This window comes from Salvia splendens, chromosome 1, assembly GCF_004379255.2.
Source record: "Salvia splendens isolate huo1 chromosome 1, SspV2, whole genome shotgun sequence".
NCBI classification, from domain to species: domain Eukaryota; kingdom Viridiplantae; phylum Streptophyta; class Magnoliopsida; order Lamiales; family Lamiaceae; genus Salvia; species Salvia splendens.
The window spans coordinates 34,944,366-34,963,604 of NC_056032.1; the positions used below are offsets into that span (position 1 = coordinate 34,944,366).

The following is a 19,239-nucleotide window of genomic DNA, read 5'->3' on the forward strand; positions in this document are numbered from 1 at the left end:
TTTCTGAAATTCAAGATTATAATACGACTGAGAACAATATTAAAATTATAATATAATTAGCAAATTTTTCCACTCTTGCACGTTTTTTAGTTGCAAGAGGGGAGCTAGGAACACATCTCAAGAAATTTAAGAATATCGAAATCAAGATAGCCATCACAAGATCTAGTGATGCATTAAATTCGAATTAATTAACGGAAGCATTCCGGTGTGTGGGAATGGTCCCTTTTATAGTCCTTGCAATAGTCATATACCAAATAGTGACTTTGCACCCATTGCATAGCCCTGCCCTGTTGCCCCGTCAGCCGGCCCGACTGGTACGGGGAGCCCGAGACAGGGCGACAACGGGGCGGGGAGTAGGCGGAGCAGCCGCTAGCCTTGAAATTAGTGAATTTTCCAACAAAGGGTTGGTAGTGGTAATCGGCCTTATATTTTCCATCTTCTGTAGCCCATGATGATGCATCCCAAATCGACCCATAAACCCACATTGGCCTTAGTGGAAATGTTGCATCACTCTTTCTTGGATACCTCCTTATCGGCACATCATCCACAAAGAATCTGAAATTTAATTTCTATCAAATAATTACAAAGTGCAACGCTACAAAATAGATCACATCATATATCATTATGATATTGTCAATGCCCAAATGGACCTTAGGTATGCATATCTAACATCCTTGCAATTATTTGGTTTAATAGTATTGAAGAATGTCGCATGGATCATGTTATAGTAGTACTACTTTTTTCGATGCCAACACCTCATATTGTTATGGGCTAGCATTTATTATTAGATGGAAGAAGGTGTTGTCAATAAAGCATATTGAATAGAAAATGAGTCTCCCAATTTCTCCTAAAGCATATTGAATTAGAGTCTTACGTGATCTCCTTAGGGGTCCATAAAATGGCATAATGATGAAAATTCTGTGTGGGATCAAACCATAAATGAAATTTCATCTCCCTTCCAACAATTCTTCCATCCCCACTTCCTCTCACATAAACATTTGTTTGTAGAGTGTATGGCTTCCCGAATGTTGTCCCGAGGAACTCGATGTCCACCTCATCATGGTATCCCGGATGCGCTTCACTATTGGATAGCTGCAAAATTAACATTCAGTTGACCCGATTCAATAAAATGTGTGTGTATTGGTTTAATGGTAGATTGATTAATATCTGCGGCTAGCTAAATGTCTAAGATTCAAGTCCATTTTAACGCGACTTTTAAAATTCTATTTATTTATCAATAAGAAGGAAAAAAGAAGAAAAGGCTTACATAAAAAGCTGTAATAACTCCGGCTGTATAGCCAGATTGAAGCTTAATGGAGGCTCCAAAGTAGCCGGAACGAAATGGTTTAACCGACTTGAACCCGCTTCCTAGCATCCCAAAAGCAACAAGCTACAAAATAAGTAAGTGAGTTTAGGGTTAAGTAGTATGGGAGTTGGAGACAAACCGGTAGTTTTATCGAGCCAAATAGTGACACCGTTATGATCAACGGTCTGGTGAGCCGGGCCCCATAGATTCTTGTAACCTTGGTAGAAGGACATGGTGCGATAACGAGAGCTAGGATAGTAGCCCGGGGAGGGAGGCCATTCACCTGCATTGGCTACACTGGAAATGAACAAGAGAAGAAGAACAACAACTGCAGAAGCCATCTCTCTATACTTAGACAAGAGAGTGTTTAATGTGAGAGTGTGGATTGGATATAAATAATGGAAAAACGGTGGGCCCAACCCCATTTGTACGAGTAACTCAGACTATTATATAGGTCAACTTTTGTGGTGATGAAGAATTACTCTCAAATAATTACAACAAATTCGAATTATATGAAGATGAACTGTGGTCTATTATTGCATGACCCAATTATTCTAGTTCCACAAAAATTTCTTGTAGAAACTTAATCACACAGACAAGAAATTTTGCCCATCTTCATTTTGTAAAATCATTCCCGATTTGCATATACACACCAATTATATGTCTCCACAATGATAGAAATTTTCCTTTTACATGTAGCCTTTGCTGAAAGCAACATGTAGCATTGTCTCATCCTTTAAAGCTACGACTCAGATTACATACTCCACTGTCACATTTTTACCTCTCTCTCAATATTCCTACTAACTAGCCATGACCACACTCGTGGGGTCTGAAATTTTAAGGTTGCAACTTGTGAGTGAGAGATGGTAAATTGCCAAGGTGGAGACCTTCGTGTTACCTAAAACAATAAATACATCAAATTCAACTTAGAGTAATTTTTCTTTCATTAAGTAGGGACAAGAAAATCTTTATGTGATTTGATTTAAAGTACATAGAGAGGTTCAGAGCCAACGCTTTTTTTCCTCTATCATATATTAGGCTTATACCATAGTATAGTCATTTTCTTTGAATACAATATATCAACTACATGCGCATGGGAATACAATTTCCAGCGAAAGAAGGTGGTATAAGTATTTTTCCTACCACAAACTATTACTAGATTAAAGAATCGGTGCAGTGTCAAGAATTGAATACAAACAAAATTTAACTAATAGTGAGAAAAAGTAGAAATGTAGTGGCAATCATTCCATTAATTTATGACGACTTTATTTTATTCAAATTATACATTCAATGAATCTGAAATTATATATATTTTCCGAAAATATTTCGGATGTATTCATATTATTTTAATAAATGCCAAAATGGGTTTGAATAAGCTATATCTCAAAATTAATAATTTGGATCAAAATTCTTATGAGGACCATACTAACGAAATATCGCGTACTTTTATTCGAAGCAATTTTTATTCTACACTGAAGCTAATGTCCCCGTACTATTTATACGGAAATTAAAGCAAAGTATAGTTATTTAGCTTGTTTTATGATTTATTGTTATACTATGACTACCGTCTCCGGATTTGACATGCATCTTTTGGTGTCCCTAGATCGAACAACGATATAAACGTGCTCAATCACTCAAACGACCAACTATCGGCATTACATCACAGATTATTATCTCGTCGATGGTATCTATCAAGGATGACAGACCTTTGTGAAGTCATTCACTTGCCCTCAAAACCTAAAACATGTTTTTCTTGCACGAAAGCAAATGTCGAATGAGTATTTAGTTCTACATGCGCGCTTCACAATAGTCAAAGGTCCAACCCCTTGCAACAAGGTGTGCCGCTACCATTACTCGAATTCATACACCCTCAGGAGTCGTCTCGCGATTCCGCCACCCACGACGCACTACAACAAGATCTAATCTAACTCGTTTGGACAAAGTTTGACCACAACAACTTGTGATCTTAATTTAGATTATGTATTTTATCGCTTTTCATAAAATATATTTTAGTTTCACAATTATTTCTTTTCCTGTTTTGAAGAGTAATTTTTTTAGGATTTTATAAATTTTGTGTTTTTAATTCAATATAAAATATATGGAAAACGATAAAAACAAGTGGGATCCATGAAGTGAAAGAATGATGGATTTCTTTAATAAAGAATGAGATAAAAAGTGATATGAGTTACATAAAAAATGTGATGAATATGGTTAAGGAATAAGTTGGTCGATGACTTAGAATTGTTATATTGCATATGAATTTTAAGTTGGGGGTGACCATGGATATATAGGAAGTTCTCAAAGAATACATTAATTATTTGTAGTTATTCTAAAAAAACATCTATAAATGACTAAATTCCCATCAATATTTGTACCCATTTAAATTGCAAATTTGCTGATGTATCTCTAGAGAGATGCTAACGCTACAAGTAAATTATGAATGAATCACATGAGCATTATTTTATAACATCGTTGAAATCAATAATTATGCAAAACTGATAAATTATCTGTAACACCCCGACTTTTTCTACCTTTTTATTGTGTTCTTGAAAGGACCGTCGTTTGTGCACTTGAAAATTTTTCGACCTTGTTTCTTTTATCGAGAGAAGTATTTCACTTTTGGGGCCAAACAATTATTCTTTCCTAGCCCAATTTGAAACCCAGTTGTTACGAGCCCAAAATGATACCTACACGAAAGAATAGACCACGTATCAAATACACTTTCGACAATAAATCAAGACGAAAAGTTGGATAAGAACCGCGTCACATCAAGACGAAAAGTTGGATAAGAACCACGTCGCATCAGGCACGTTTTCCAACGACGGCCGCATTAATTACTCGTCGCATCAAAATGAAAAGACGTGAATTTTTGTCTTTTGTGAAAAAAAATTTCTATAAATATAACCTCCCTTCACTTCATTTCTTTACTTCACAATCAAGAACGAACCTTTAATGGGAAAACGGGGCTGTTTCGGGGTGGAATCGGGGCTGCCGGAGCGGCGACGCCGAGCGACGACGACGGTGTATGCTGGGGCGGCGAAGGAGCCCGAAGGCAGCGGCGGCGTCGGCGGGATTGGGCGACGACAGCGTCTCCCGGCGGCGACGGAGCAGCGGCGTCGCGATTTCCGACAGCAACAGCGGCATCGTGATTTCGACGGTGAGCGGCGGCCGGCGTCGAGGGCTGAGGCGGATCCGCGACGACGGCGGACCCGCAGCGGTGGCGGCGCTACGTTTTGATCGAGGGAAGTGCAGCCTTACCTTCGACCGAGAGGAGAAAGAGAGGAGCACGGCGTGAAGGCTTTAAATGAACGAGGTAGGGCTTTCTAACTACGTTTTTCGTGGGCTTTCTGTTAAAGTTACAGTTTTTACGAAAAGTATTTTACGTGGGCTTTCGAACTAAAGTGTTTTCAAGAGCTTTAGTTTTAATATTTTGATTCGAGCATCATTTTATGTGACGAAATTTCTTTTAACTGAGATTGCGAGTATTATTAATTTTATTCGATGTTGATGTGATTATGTGCTTAAAGTGAAATAATTAAGGTGAAAGTGATGTTATGTGATATATGTGTTGATTTATCGAGTGATTTGTGATTTGCTCGACTTGTTGATGTGATATGAGATGATGCTCGATCTTGACGGAACAAAAAAATGATTTATGTTTCAAAAACGTTTTGAGGAAAATAAAGTTGAAAAGATTATGTCAAGCCATATTTTGTTTTGGAACTATGCCTATCTGAATGCAACGATGAATGGAATGGATTGATGGGAGACCGTGGGAGATAACCACTTCCCCGGCACTTGAATGTTAAGATATGATGAATGATGAAAGGAATGATGAATGATGAATGGACTGATGAATGAACAAGAGATAGTGAAATCGGGTTTGTCAGATACGGCATATGTTCCAGGAAAATAGATCGAAAGATCGCTTTTGAAAAAGGAAAAGAAAAATGTTTAGTGTTCTCGGACTTTTCCTAAAATCTCGAGTTCACTCATAGAGTGGCCTGACAAAATCTGTTTTTATAAAATATATTTTGGCACGTGTCCACTGAGTACACCAAGTACTCAGCCCTGCATATGTTTTCTCTATGTGCAGGTTGAGCGGTGACGAGCGCGGTGGGTGTTGAGCATGAAAGTGAAGAAGATTGTAAATAAAATATATTATGTCTTCATACATAATAGTATTCTACTCTCGAATGCTTCCGCCAAGTGTTGTTGAGATAATTTTATCTCGAATTGCTGATTGTTGAAAAGACACTCTGATTTTATTCGAGCTTTTCCCATTTGTTTGGAGCTAAAGTCGAGTTTGCACTCTGTGTATCATACACTCTGATAAATATTATTCTTTTAAGCTAATTGAGCCTTTCTTATGAACTGTTATCCTTAAATGCTATTCTTAATGTTTGTCCCTTGGTCACGATCGCCTCGTTTGTAACACCCCTAGGGTGGGCGGGCATGACATTATCCCATTATGGGTATACATATTTTGCTCTTTCCCCTTTAGGTGAGACGTGTGCAATAAATAGACCACCCAACTCACGACACCAAACTAATAATTGTGCACGGAACATTATACAAGTATATGCATTTGAAATCGGCATCAATTCGACAGTTTTATTAATGAGGGACCTCGTTCATGCGAATTTCCATATTCTTCACTTTTAGTTCCTATTTGTATGCGCCATTTTGCAGCCCCTTTTGCCCGGAATGACTTATAAGTACTATTCATTTCATTTAAACTGAAATATTTTTCTTAGAATTGAACTGTACGGACTATGAAATACTACCATATGATTAGTGGAGATAGAGAATGAAATAAAAATAAAATAAAATAAAATAAAATATAGAGCATGATGTTATAATTTTTTAAATTATCACATTGAATGGAACATCTCACAAAAATTATCATTTTGAATTGAATGGATGAAAATATTTTTATTTCTACTACTTTATTAAATTATGGAGTCAAGTAAAAAGGACAAATAAAGTAGGTTAAATTAAAAATTTATATAGCAAAAAGATTACTCTTTCTGTTTGCCATTAACTGTTACAAGTTGACGCAACTCAAGTTTTAAAAAGTTAAAAGGAAAGTGCATGAAAAAAGTTAGTAAAATGTGAATTCTACTATTTTATATTAATTTTATACTAAAATGTGAATAAAATGAGTCAGTGGAATGTTGAGCTATTACCTAAAGTAGTAGTAAAAAGTAAGTGTGACAAGTATGGAAGATGGATCGAAAATGAAACTAATGACAAGTTATGGAACTGACCCATTAAACCACTTAAATCGGTCAAAGAAGAACATATAAACCCTACCTTCAGTATAATCCAAGCCCATTGGCGCAGTTGGTCATGGGGGCGGATATGGCGCCATCCTGGAGGTCTTGAGTTCGACTCCTGGATGGTGCGACTTGGGGATTAATTTCCCTGTGGGCCTGTTCAAGGTTGTTTCCTTGGGGCTTGGCAAGCTTTCGAGCCTGGACGCGTCTGAGGGTGGCGGGTAGTCTACGGGGCTGAACTCGTCGGAGGGAGGCTAGTCTACGAGCCGGACATTGGCTAGTTCACGGGCCGAACCCGTCGGAGGGAAGCTAAGTATTCGAGCCACGAGGGGCTGTGTTGGGCTAGTTCGCTTGCCAAATGTATCTCGAACTCCTATGTGTGATGAAAAAAAAACCCTACCTTCAGCATAAGAGTCGTGCATATAGAGAACCGAGAGAGAAAAATGTGTAGAAGGATTGAAGAGCAAAAGTGTGCTCATCACGTTTTAAGCACAACGCAGTCACGGTATTCATCACGATCAAAGGTCCAAACATTGTCTGATCGTCCTGAAATTTTAACTGGAGGTAGAAAACTCGTCAAGCTTCATTCTGACTGAAGGAAATTGAATTTGAATGGTTGGATCTCCAGTCAATAAATATTGAAACTAGCAGTTGTTTCTTGAGATGTGTTTTTGAGTTGTATTGTTAAGGATTAGATATCATTTTAAACTTCTTGATGTATTTCTCTCCTTGGTGATAGTGGATATGTTAAATTGATGGATCTCGTGGGTTTTATCTCTTCTCGTTGAAGTGAGTTTTCTATGTAAAATCTTGGTGTTGTTATTTTCAGTCATAGTTTCTCATTATTATCTGGTTGATCCATCTACATTAAGTGCTAGTATATTGTGCTATTAAAATATTATTGCAAATTGGAGAGGTTTGTTTATCCGTTGTTCTTAGAATTAGATCACTCTCTTCCCACAAGTTTTTAATATAATGTGAGTGAAGTGACTTAGTGGAATATGAGATTCATTACCAAAAGACGTACATACTCCCTTCACACATGCCTTCTTCCTTCCATCTCATCTAGTAAGACAACTTTTTCATATTACGTGTCGGTGATATTTTAGCCGAAATTACTAGGGGAGAATTGTTTGAGGGCATCGCGAAAATGACAATTGAAAAATTTATGTTGTAATTGGAATTGAAGAGAACCCAATCAATAATTTGTTCCCCTCAATCAATTTGAGATGAAGAAGAAAAAGTTGAACTTACAATTAGGATTATCCTAGGTAGTCGAGCAAGTGACATTTCTCTTTCAAGCCCTAAAGAGCAGCATCTGGGCTCCAAAATGTTGAAGACAATCTCTTTGCCTTTATGATCTTACACTACATTAAATCCTCATGAACAGAAAGGACAATATCCCAAAATAGGGACAATACATGCAAATTTAATACTCCTACATATTTACGGCCACATCTCACAATTCTGCTCTACTCAATTAATTATCATACATAAAATAACTTTTGAAATTAAAGCAAAATAATTGTATCTCATTTTATATTTTGACATACAATTTATAACCAACGGTGTCCAAAGTCAACTAAATTGGAATGCAGGAACTGCAAAACTGTTGCAAATAATTCATTCAACTGTAAAATTTCATGCGAATAATTTCACTGATCAATAGTAGTATTTGATACTAGTACTATACTACTCATTTTTACTATTGTTTTGGCTAAGGTATATTGTACGAGGGGGGCAAGTACACGGGATCAACAAATTTTGATATCTACCGACAATATAGGGAATCATTTATTATGCTGCCAGCTGTCAATATTTTACTGCAATAATTTCATTATTTAATACTCTGTATATATCTATCTATATATTTATACCCACTAAATATCAAACATTTATTTTTTGCTGCACAATTTTATGTAATGATATTTTGTAACTTTTATTAAAAGAAAACATGAAAGAAAATAAAATAGATATAATATCATTTTCATTTTTAAAATATCACTTTAAATAGATAATCCAGAAAGGGAAACACTTCATAATTAATGAGAAGGATATAATATATCATAAGGTAAATTCCAAATAAATCACCTGCCCAAATTCTTATCGATTCCAATCTTTTTAAAGTGGAACTATATATCATTAAGTTTCACAATTTTCGAAATAATCATTTTCTTAAATTATGTAAAATCAACGCTGATCATCATCAGAAAATGTGTATGTGGACAAAAAAGACAAATTCTAGTAACACTAAAAAAATAAATTAATCAAAATTTATTAAATCTTGTATTAAAAAATGGAACTACTATTATATGTTTGGTCAAAATTTATTCGATCTCACACTTTTCAACAAATAGAACTATAAATCACCAAATTTGAAAGATGTGCAACTATATCATCCTTCCTAATTCGAGCGATCGAGGTTGATATATCTAAAATTATCTATAAGGACAAAATTTCGAGAGGAAAAAATGAGGTCATAACACTAACGACATCTCATTATTGAAATATTTTTTTTTGTTTTCCCCTTTCTTTTCTTTTTTTTTGGTCCTTTTTTACTTTATCTTTCCTGAATATCTCTCTCTCCCCTTAAAACTTTTCTTTCTTCTATGTCGACAATGTTGACTGGCTATAACATGAGAAAGGGACGTGTGGGTGTGGCGGTGAGTGTATGAGGTTAGAGAGAGATGAGGAGGGAGAGAGATACCAATTTTATTGAGATAACAAAAAGGTAAATATTAAAAAATATATTTTTTTTTAAATAAATAACATCATTTTATGTATATATAATCAAAAGACATTATTTGACACGAATTAGCAAATGAAAAAAAATTAAAACTTTATAATTTAATATTTAATTTTTAAAACTTTATGAAGACATACCAAAATCTGCTCTTAATTTAAGATTTAGATAATTATTAATTGTATATATAAATTCTACTCCTAATTATATTAGCGATATCATTTAAATTAGCATATGTATACGTCATGTTGTATATGATGACCACCAAAAAAAAAAGATGAGATACTTGCAAAATTTTCAAAATTGATATTTATAGTTCCATTTTTAAATAGTATGAGATGAACCATAACTGAACGGAATATATTGATTTATTTAACAATTTGCTCATATTATAAGCATTCTTTCAACATCAATTTATAGGTACCAAAAGTAGTTACTAATGAAAGTTTTTTTTTTACACACGCATAATTTTAAATTTGATTTTATAATGATGTTATAGTTGCGTATACATATAACAGTAGTATAATTTATTTGGATTTCATACGATTGTAACTAATACTTCATTTCAAAAAAAAAAAAATACTTCATTTCTCCCACAAGAATATAAAATCTTTTCTTTATAGTCCGTCCCACAAGAATATGCATTTTCTAAATTTAAAAAACTATTTTTTCTTTAATAGATGATACTCATTATCCACTAATAATACTTTAATTATTTTCCCTTTCTACTTCTCTTACTTTACTAATTGTGCATTAAAACTCGTATCCAACTAAAAGTATATGGAATATTGGCCACTAATATCATGGAAGTTTCAAAAGTTGGATTTTCCCACGAACTTTAAAATTAGCAAATAATATCATGGACTTTACCTGAGTTTGTTATTTCTCACCAACCAAAAATTCTTGCTAAATTAATGGATTGAAGAACAATTTTGGAGGGTGTACTTCAAGAAAAACTATCCTTAAATATTGAAGAACTTGAATCTCTCGAAGTTGTTGTCGAGAAATTAGGAAAAAAATATTCGTATGATGATATTATTTGTCATAACTTTTTCGCCTGTGGGAAATAACAAACTCGGGTAAAGTTCGTGATATTATTTGCCAATTATAAAATTTGTGGGAAAAACTCAACTTTTTAAAAGTTATATGATATTTGCCATAAGGAGTATAGGACTTTCTCCACTTCTAGAAAATAGTGTCATTTGTTATTTAAATCTATTAATCAAAATCAATCTACTTTTATTTTTAAAATTCTGCACCACACCACCACTAAAAATGTAAGTTCCCTTATTTTAACTATATTTTCTCTGTATCCCGTGTTTTATCAATTCATATTAGAATTTATACCATCCCTAACATTTTTACTTTTAGAAGATGAAAGAGAGTATAATTTTTAGAGCTGTACACTCTTTGTCTAACTTTTTAAGGTATTTTTTTTTTAAAAAAGTAAAAAGTTTTGATTTAATAGAGAAAGCCAAAAATTAAGGTTGAAAAGATATTCTTATATAATTGTGTGATTAAGAAAGGCAATAACTTTAGTAGATGTACGACTTCTCATAAAAATTGGCCCAATGAATTCCAATAGTAGTATCTTTTCAATAGTAGTATCTTCTCAGGCTAGTGTACACCAATGGGGATCGTGAGCCGTCTCTTGAGTCACCCGGTCTAGTGATCGAGTTTGCGGCCACATTCTCGTTCACAGGATGTTGATGTTGATGTTGATGTTGTTGTTGAGGTTGAGGTTGTTGAGATTATGATTATTTAGTGGGGAGTGAGTCCCTACTATGAGTTAATCGAATTCGGGTCCTAGCAAGGGTGCGTCCCTACTCGGACTAGTGTACACGATGAGGACCGTGAGTCATCGAACGGGTTGGCCGGTTTTCGTGCTCGTGGAAAGTGGCTCCCTTACACGGCACCCTAAAGAACAGATATGGCAGTTTCTTAAATAATTCAAGGAGAAATGGTTGTGTTTTGAAATGATGAGGAAAAAGGATTTGAGGATGAGTTGAAAGTTTGTGTTTGAGATGATTTTTAGTGTCTCGGGCCTTTTCAAGTTAAAACCCCGAGGTCACTCAATGGTGGCATGATATAACTGTTTTTACAAAATTGTTTTGGCATTTGTTCACTGAGTACATCAAGTACTCAGCCCTGCATGTGTTTTCCCTATGTGCAGGTTGAGCGGTGACGAGCGCGGTGGGTGTTGAGCATAAAAGTGAAGAATGTCTATCAAATGTCTAGAATATGTTGTGTCTTCATACATAGCATTATTCTACTCTCGAAATGCTTCAGATAAATATTGTTTCTTTTGAGTTCGTTTATTGTTGAGATATTTTCATTTGGAGTTGTTGATCGTTGTGACACTGTGATTTTATTCGAGCTATTCTCATTTGTTTCGAGCTATGGTCGAGTTGCGTTGTCTTCCCCTTTCTTCCCCGCTTCTTTAACCCTCCCCTAATCGCGATCAACCGTGTTTTCTATCCTTAGAAAATGCGGGCGTGACATTTACTTTTGCATCACTCCCGACTTCAAATTAATTAGAGTTGAACAATACTTTCATTATCCGACGTGGGATAGATTTGCAACCCAACACAAAAGATAAGAGAGCAGCTTCTATTGGAACTACGCACATTTTTGATCAAGGAGTAGGAGGGTATACTGGATGTTTTGGAGGATGGTTTGTTGAGTAAGAAGAAAAAGGAGTTTTATCCGACTACTACTGAAATGGACATCATGTTTGATATAAGAAAAAAAATATTAGAGATGAAATCATTTACGAAGACGAATCCAAAGCACCATCATGGCTGCAGTGGCTAGGTTTGAAGAGGTAGCAGGGGAGCTTCGGGCTTCTCAACAGTTGGGCATGAAAGGGTGTGAAGAATACTCTAAAAGTGAAGATATATGGTTGGAGGCATGTTGCTTGGCATCCCCGGCATCGCTGCTGCCAAGGTTGTGGTAATGAGGTGGATTCAATTGTCCGTGAACTTAAGGATGCAAGTGGCAAAGATTGAGCCGAATGATGTGAACAAGAGTACATGCTGAACGAAATGATTATGCATGTGTGGCTTGAGCCAGATGATGTAAATAAGAGTAGAGTATTGAAGGAAGCAATTAAGCATGTACCAGGCTTGGAGAGCCTTTGGAAGGCTCTTGCTAACCTTAATAATGGGGAAGATGAGAGGATGGTGTTGCATAAGGTTGTGCTTTGCTGCACGATAAATGTGGAGTTGTGGGTTAATCTTGCTAGTGTAAAAGTTACGACAATGCTAAGAAAATGTTGAGGGAAACAATTTGAAAACCTTCTAGACGAGTCTATTCTATGGATCAATGTTGCTAAGTTGATAGAGGCTAATGGGAATACTACCTCGGGTGGGAAGATTATAGAGAGGGGTATTCAAACTTGGCAGGAGGTTTCATTATTTGAGCAGTTGCATGGTAATGTGCTTGTAGCTCGGACAATTTTTGTTAAAGCATGTGTTGAACTTCTCGACTCTAAGGAGATTTTCCTTGATGCAGCAAGGTTTGAGTTGAAAAATGGTATGCCAATGAAAGAGAACATGCTTCTTGCAAAGGCGCGAGAGCTAGTAGCAATGGTGGGAATGTGGATCAAGTGTGTCTGGATTGAGAGGATGGTAGGCGGAGATGCAGAGAGATTTCTTTATGAGTGGCTTGTGTTATTCTCTTTTTACGCTGAGCTTTGGAAGATGAGGGATATGATGGAGTTTCGCCATAACAATTTAGAAGGCCTCGAGGAATTAAACTTACAAGCCATTGAATTTCATGAGCGGGGGTTGGTTCATTGTCCCCATAGTATTGTTCTATGTAGGGGTGGGTAAAACCACTGAAATACCGGTGTATCGCACTTATTGTATCGAAAAAATACTTAAAATTACCAAATTTTTGATATACCGTAACTTTCAAAATTGTACCAGAATAATGATATGAATTTCGTATACCGCAGTATACTGAAATATAACGAACATACAATATATACTGATACATTCAGTATGTACTGTTATGTTCGGTATCGGTATACGATATATACCGATTTTCAAATGATGTTTTCGTATATATGTATATTGTATGACACTTCCGTACAATATATCATACCGTCCAACCCCTAGATATCTAGATATGAGGTTAAAGTGGTATTAAGACTTACGGTGTGGTCTTGTGGTGACCTAAACATGCTATAAAGGGCAAGCTTTTGCCGAACATCTAAATTAATATATTAATTTTAAATTAACAACGTGAAATCATATTTGTCTTGATTACGCTAGAAACTCAGATGCAATAATATTAATAATTCCATTATGCCTTAATATTGGTTTAGAGGATCCACAATGCGTCCTGAAAAATCCAACTTTAACCCCATTTTTTCAGTTGTCACGTCAGTTTTTGTCATTTCAATTCCAACACCGGCAATACATAAATTTTTAAACCCAATGATTAACCTTATTTTTAGCCAATTAAATAATTAAATTTTAATTTAAAACTATATTTATTGAAATCGAAAAATATATATCTATGGAAAAATGCAATAATTTAAATACCCAAATGTTAATTATGGAGCCTAATTTATCTCCTACCATGTTTAGGATTTGTTTCCTTGAAATATTTTTTCCTTGTGCTATATGTTTCCTAGTTTGACTAGAATTAGGGCTCTCTAGTTGCTTATAAATAGAGGTGTTCCCTCATTGTTAAATCATGCTTATTCTGAAATTATATAGTGAAATCCCTGGCTTGGCATCGCCCCCAGACGTAGATACACATTGTATCGAACTGGGTCAACAATTTCTTGTGTTCATTCTCTTTCATATTCGTGATTGCCTGTGTTTATTTCCCAACAACTGGTATCAAGAGCCTAGGATTTAAGAGGCAGAAATCACGATGGGGATCGACGAGAAAATTGCTGTAGAGAAGTTCGACGGATCTGATTTCGGATTTTGGAAGATGCAGATTGAGGATTACCTGTACGGTAAAGATCTCTGGAAGCCTTTAAAAACCAAACCCGAAAAGATGGAACATGAGGAGTGGGAGCTGCTGGACAGAAAAGCGATGAGCGCGATTAGGCTATCGTTGTCCAAGGATGTGGCTTATCACACGACTGCAGCAAAGTCGACAAAGGAGATGATGAAGATCTTGGAGGACATGTATCAGAAACCATCAACGGCAAACAAGGTACATCTGATTAGACGATTGTTTAATTTTAGAATGCAAGAGGGAAAGCTGGTGCAACAACATCTCAATGAGTTCAACATGATTACTTCGCAACTGAACTCGGTTGATATAAAATTCGATGATGAAATTCATGCCCTGATTTTGCTATCGTCTCTGCCTGAGAGTTGGGCTGGCACAGTGACAGCAGTTACTGCTGCAGAGACAAACCTAACAGTTGACACAGTAAGAGATCTGATGATTGGTGAGGAAGTTCGCCGGAGAAAATCAAGATCTTCTACTTCGGGATCAGCACTGAATACAGAACATAGAGGCAGATCGAAGGGAAAGCAAAATCGTGGAAGATCAAATTCCAGAGGAATGAGCCAATCCAAGAAGGATTTGGATAAAGTTAAATGCTGGAATTGTGATGAGTTTGGGCATTTTAGAAATCAGTGTGAGGCACCGAAGAAGTATAAGAATAAGGATCAAAAGAACAAGAAGACAGCAAACGCTACCACGTCTGATGACGATGGCGAGACGTTGGTCTTGAGTGTCAGTAGTCCGATGGAATCGTGGGTATTGGATTCTGGAGCGTCATTCCACTCCTGCAGCAATGTGGAGATAATGGAAGACTACGTTTCTGGCGATTTTGGGAATGTACATCTGGCTGATGACGAGCCCTTAGATATCGTGGGAAAGGGAAACGTGAAGGTAGTGACGTCCAATGGATCCGTGATAAAACTGAATGGAGTCAGACACATTCCTGGATTGCAGAGAAGTTTGATTTCGATTGGGCAGCTTGATGCAGAAGGGTACACCGTGACGTTTGGCTGCAACAATTGGAAGATTACCAAGGGAGCTATGATAGTAGCTCGAGGTAAGAAGGAGGGTACGTTGTATACCACAACTAACTCCAAAGATTGCATTGATATTGCAAGTGAGGCAAATAATGCAGATTTGTGGCACTGTCGTCTTGGCCACATGAGCGAGAAAGGGATGAAGATAATGTGCTCAAGAGGTTTACTGTCTGGCCTGAAAACTGTTGAAGTTGGCCTGTGCGAGGATTGCATGTTTGGGAAACAGAAAAGGGTGAGTTTCTCAAGAGGAGGCAGAAAATTGAAGACACAGAAGTTGGAGATGGTCCACACGGATCTATGGGGACCAGCACCTGTGAAGTCCCTAGGAGGCTCTGAATATTATATAACTTTCATCGACGACTCTACTCGAAAGCTATGGGTTTATTTTCTGAAGAGTAAATCTGATGCGTTTGACGTTTTTAGGAAGTGGAAAGCCCTTGTTGAAACTGAAACCTGGCTGAAGGTGAAATGTCTAAGATCCGATAATGGAGGAGAATATGAACTTGCAAAGTTCAAGGAGTTCTGATCCGAGAATGGAATCCGCATGGAGAAAACTGTGAAAGGAACTCCACAGTAGAATGGAATCGCAGAGCGTATGAACAGAACGTTGAACGAGCGAGCAAGATGCATGAGATTGAAAAGTGGATTGCCAAAGAGTTTTTGGGCAGATGCAGTCAACACAGCTGCATTCCTAATTAATAGAGGTCCATCAGTTCCCTTGGAGTTTCGGATACCCGAGGAGGTTTGGACAGGAAAAGAGGTAAATCTATCTTTCCTACGCATCTTTGGTTGTGTTGCTTATGCTCATGTTAGTTCCGTTGAGAGAAGTAAGTTGGATGCTAAATCTATTAAGTGTACGTTCATTGGTTATGGAGGCGATGAGTTCGGTTATAGACTCTGGGATTAGCAGAACCGTAAGGTTATTCGCAGTAGAGATGTCATTTTCAATGAACAAGTATTGTACAAGGATAGATTGGAGGCGTCGAGTCCCAGCAGTTCTGAGCCACAAGTGGTCGAGCTAGACATCTCAAACTCGAGTGGGAGCAAGGAGAGTCAGAATGCTGAAGAGGTGCTTGAAGAAGAACCAAGCACTCCACCACCGACTATTCCGCTGCCTAAATCGACTAGACAACGACGTGCACCTGATAGGTACTCGCTCTCTAATTTCTATTTGTTACTTACTGATGGTGGTGAGCCCGAGTGTTATGCAAAGGCAGGAGAAGGCCCTGATAAACGAAGGTGGAAAATTGCCATGGATGATGAGTTTGCCTCTCTTCTCCTAAATGGCACATGGGAGCTTGTGGAACTTCCTAAAGGGAAAAAGGCATTGCATTGCAAGTGGGTCTATCGAATCAAATGTGAAGCTGATGGTAGCAAGCGCTACAAGGCTAGGCTGGTTGTCAAGGGATTTGAGCAACGATACGGTATTGATTATACAGATGTGTTCACTCCTGTTGTGAAACTAACTACTATTCGTTTAGTGTTGAGTATGGTAGTTGCAGAAAATCTATTGTTACATCAGATGGATGTAAAGACGGCATTCCTTCATGGTGATTTGGAGGATGAGTTGTACATGACACAGCCTGAAGGATTCGTAGTAAAAGGAATGGAAAAACTTGTGTGCAAGTTGAAGAAGAGCTTGTATGGTTTAAAGCAAGCTCCAAAGCAGTGGTACAAGAAGTTTGATAGATTCATGATGGAGATTGGCTATAAAAGATGCTACGCTGACCATTGTTGTTACTACAAGAGGTTTGACAAGAGCTATCTTATTCTGTTAATATATGTTGATGATATGTTGATCGCAGGAGGTGATCAAAAGGAGATGGATAAGTTGAAAAGGCAATTGTCTGAATGATTCTCCATGAAAGATCTTGGAGAGGCTAATCAAATTTTGGGCATGAGAATCGAGCGTGACAAGGCCGCAGGAAAATTGTATCTTTCGCAAGCTGCTTACACTGGTAAGGTTTTGGAAAGATTCAACATGGATAATTCGAAGCCAGTAAGTGTGCCTTTAGGCAGTCACTTTAAGCTGTCAAAGAAGGAGTCGTCGAGTACAAAAGAAGAACGTGCTGAAATGAAGAAAATTCCTTATGCTTCAGCAATTGGCAGTATTATGTATGCAATGGTGTGTACGAGGCCTGATATTGCACAAGCAGTAGGAGTAGTGAACCGGTTCATGGGTGATCCGGGCAAGCAACATTGGGAAGCAGTTAAATGGATCCTTCGATACTTGAGAGGTACTACAGAAAGTGTCTTATGTTTCAATGGCAAGAATGTCGAGCTGGCAGGTTATGTGGATGCAGACTTGGCGTCCAATGATCTTGATGGGAGAAGAAGCACAACCGGGTATGTATTTACTTATGGTGGTACTGCTATTTTATGGACTTCTAAGTTGCAGAAGACCGTTGCTTTGTCTAGTACGGAGGCTGAATATGTAGCTGCGACAGAGGCAAGCAAGGAGATGGTGTGGTTGCAGAGTTTATTAGATGAACTTGGGAAGGAGAACAAGGGTAGCATACTCTACAGTGATAGTCAGAGTGTTATTTTCTTGGCGAAGAATCCAGCGTTTCATTCTAGGACAAAGCATGTGGAGTTGAAGTATCATTACATCCGACACCTAGTGGAGATGAAAATCCTGCAACTTGTGAAGATACTTGGAAGTGAGAATCCTGCAGACATGTTTACTAAGGTGGTGACCTTAGAGAAATTGAAGCTATGCATAGCTTCAATTGGCCTTGGAACTTGAAAAGAAGGTTAGACGATGCTAAGCGGATGAAGGGATGAGATCACTAGGAAATGGTTGTTTAGGAGTTGTTAGTCTCCAAGTGGGAGATTGTTAATTATGGAGCCTAATTTATCTCCTACCATATTTAGGATTTGTTTCCTTGAAGTATTTTTTTCTTGTGATATATGTTTCCTAGTTTGACTAGAATTATGGCTCTCTAGTTGCTTATAAATAGAGGGAGCCTCATTGTTAAATCATGCTTATTCTGAAATTATATAGTGAAATCTCTGGCTTGGCATCGCCCTCAGACGTAGATACACATTGTATCGAACTAGGTCAACAATTTCTTGTGTTCATTCTCTTTCATATTCGTGATTGTTGTGTTTATTTCCCAACACCAAAAAGTTATGAAAATTAGATACCTTAAAATGCTAAAATAAATACAAATATTAAAAAAAAATTTACCTGCGGCGGTGGCCGCCGCGAGGTAGTTTGCCGGGCCGCCATCTCGTTTTCCCGTGTTGAATGCTGCATTATGAGTGCTTTTAAGCATCTTAATCATTATATTGAATGATACAAAATTACAAGACAGACTAATAAAAAACTTTTATTTTTAAATTGGTTTACATGACATAATCATATAACCATAAAATAGTATAAATGATCATTATATCAAACTTCTGAAATGTCAATTTCATTTCCTCAATCTCAGCGTTACAAAGTACAATTATCGTAGTACATAACTTGTTTCTGGATAGTGGAACAAATGGTCCGTTCTCTTTTACTCTACACTATCTAATCCCAAATTAATTATCATGGGAAAAAGTAATTAACTTCTGCAAAAAAAAAAATCAAAATAAATCACGTTAGATTTAGGCCAAGGAACTTTGCTTAGCTTCACAATTTACATTATTTAGACCAAAATTTTATGTGTTAAAATCATTGGTTTAACACGATATGGACGACAGTAATATGTGAATATGCGACTAAGAAGCCTGGACGGGACCGGCCCAATTCTGATCTGGACGAATCTATACCGCAAATTATTTTAACCTGATCGGTTCCATATAGTCTAGTGGGCTTGGTCCAGTTCGGCCCAATACGGCTATTTATTTATGGCCTGTGTTTACTTTAAAAGACTAGATAGATATGGATAGATTTTATGACTCTGT

At 37.0% G+C, this 19,239-nt stretch overlaps 2 protein-coding genes across 2 annotated transcripts; one reads left to right on the plus strand and one right to left on the minus strand.

Moving 5' to 3' along the window:
- On the minus strand, positions 1 to 1,674 carry LOC121798948 (probable xyloglucan endotransglucosylase/hydrolase protein 32). The gene is made up of 4 exons (XM_042198233.1): positions 1,446 to 1,674; positions 1,268 to 1,368; positions 875 to 1,092; positions 1 to 555 (listed from the first exon to the last, which is right to left on the minus strand). Exons 1-4 carry the CDS (start codon positions 1,645 to 1,647, stop codon positions 189 to 191), a joined length of 888 nt encoding a protein of 295 aa, XP_042054167.1. The 5' UTR covers positions 1,648 to 1,674; the 3' UTR covers positions 1 to 188.
- Positions 1,675 to 12,125: 10,451 nt separating this feature from the next.
- On the plus strand, positions 12,126 to 15,868 carry LOC121779185 (protein STABILIZED1-like). Its single transcript, XM_042176537.1, has 4 exons — positions 12,126 to 12,240; positions 12,401 to 12,573; positions 12,664 to 13,115; positions 15,766 to 15,868. Exons 1-4 carry the CDS (start codon positions 12,126 to 12,128, stop codon positions 15,866 to 15,868), a joined length of 843 nt encoding a protein of 280 aa, XP_042032471.1.
- Positions 15,869 to 19,239: the final 3,371 nt, after the last annotated feature.